This window comes from Micropterus dolomieu, linkage group LG22 (genome assembly GCF_021292245.1).
Source record: "Micropterus dolomieu isolate WLL.071019.BEF.003 ecotype Adirondacks linkage group LG22, ASM2129224v1, whole genome shotgun sequence".
NCBI lineage: Eukaryota > Metazoa > Chordata > Actinopteri > Centrarchiformes > Centrarchidae > Micropterus > Micropterus dolomieu.
The window spans coordinates 29274765-29276631 of record NC_060171.1 but is presented as its reverse complement, the minus strand read 5'-3'; the positions used below and the strand labels follow the sequence as shown (position 1 = coordinate 29276631).

The 1867-nt window shown below is 41.2% G+C and overlaps 1 protein-coding gene across 1 annotated transcript in view; it reads right to left on the bottom strand.

Moving 5' to 3' along the window:
- hydin (HYDIN axonemal central pair apparatus protein) overlaps positions 1–1867 on the bottom strand; it is an 81783-nt gene that overhangs the window by 34317 nt on the left and 45599 nt on the right. Inside the window, exons 35-38 of the mRNA XM_046038267.1 lie at positions 1724–1837; positions 1076–1156; positions 745–894; positions 366–605 (exon numbers count right to left, since the gene is read on the bottom strand). Of these exons, the coding sequence (XP_045894223.1) occupies positions 366–605; positions 745–894; positions 1076–1156; positions 1724–1837 (585 nt within the window). The remainder of the gene's footprint in view (positions 1–365; positions 606–744; positions 895–1075; positions 1157–1723; positions 1838–1867) is intronic.

Sequence of the window (1867 nt, the reverse complement as noted above, 5' to 3'; positions counted from 1 at the left end):
GGTGGATGAAATGTTTATAACATCTGGTTCACGGAAGCTGGTTCTTGAGAGCTTTAAATAAGACAGACTGTATTAGAAGAAGACAATCCCCTTTAAATGGCTGAATAATACTGTATGTACTCACAGTATCATTAACTGTGTCATCTATCAACCTTGCTTGCACCCTCTCATTCCAGCATTCTCTCTCTTTCTTATACTTGTGTAGTCTTACATTCAGTCTATCAATTGCACGAGAGAAGTCTCGAATAACCCTGAAAAACATTTCACATTCACATGTTTGTGGCCTTGTCTCTTGCCTTTCATGAATGTATATTAAAAAATAAATGTGTGACATTTTTTCTTAAACTTGAGATAAAGAGAGCTACCTTTTCTTCCTCCAGATACTGTGTGTCGAACTCCAGGGAGTAGAACTCAATGGGGAAAGAGCAGGGGTTTTTGACAGTGACCTCAGCTTCAACCTCAGTGCTGACAGGCAGGCAAGGCCCCAGCTCCAGTGCAGACGGGCAGAACTCGAGTTGTGGCTCCTCACCCTTCCCCTGTGCTGTAATGAACACCTGCTGGGTGCTCTCAGCCGCACGGACCACTAGCTGCCTGCTGTAAGCATGCTGCAAAGACATACATAATCGGTCAATAATTTGTTACAACTCCTTTATAGAACATGTTTCCACCGTTTCATACAGGCAGTAACGCCATGATGCTCTGCTTTGCATTGTACCAAACTCTGAAATCAATTAAGCTCTTTACCCCCTCAGCAGGGCTGAACTTTATCTGGACGTTGACTTGTTCACCAGGGGACAGTGTGCCAGAGCGGGGAATAATCTCAAAAACCACTGGAGGTGGTCGCCAATCCTGCATGACCTTTTTACGCTGGTAGACAGGCAGAAACTTATCTACCTGAGTGAAAGCAAGAACAGAGGCAGGTCTTACCCTAATGCAGATTTTTTAGATAGTATTCTAAACACTTGGTTTTCCTAAAGCTAAAGATGTAAGATACCAGATAAAACTAGTTTTTGTTACATGGATATCAAATAAAAAAATTATTTTGGAGAAGTTCATTGAATGACAGCTGTTGTACCTTTTTGAAAGACTTGACCTCCTCGGCTATGCTCCAGTAGCAGGGCACAGACTCGTGATTGAACAGCTGTATTGTCTTCACCTGATGGGGGGAGGTTATGTATCACAAAATATAAAGGGTTTTCACAACAACATTCTCACGCCCGTTTAGTTTAAACAGAGTGTACTGATTTTTAGTTGATACGTGGACTTCTTGCTGCTTCAGCATAAAATCACTAAGCACAGTTTTAAGATAATGATTTCACTTCTTTAAAGATGTGTAACCACAACCGAGTTTAAGCCCTTCAAGCATGTCAGTTTCGTAAGAGAAGTCCTTGGAAATGATCTGACCACAAGAGGGCACCGCAGTGAGGTGGCATAGTGGTCTCTCATTGGTGCCCCTCATTACTGTACCATGCACACAGGCAGCACTGTTAAGCTGCATTTACAGCATTTGTGCTTTCACCTACTTTCCTATTCTCCTGCATTTGCATGTTGATAATACAAAGTACAATAAAATGAGCAGTAAAAGTAAATTTGATTTAAAAAATGTGTGTAGCAATCCAAGTAATCAGTGTAGGATATTATAAAATTCTACTATTTTAAATTATATATATATAATTATATATATATATATACCGTGTCATTCCATATTCTCATGCTCTATTACCTGACACATGCCGCACTGCACAGTGTCAAACTGTAGTGTATTCGTGGAAACAGAGATGGCCGGCACAGTTACCACTCCACACAGCCGCACCTGGACCATCGGACCACCTGTGACCTGTAAAACAGACAAGGACCCAAAATATTA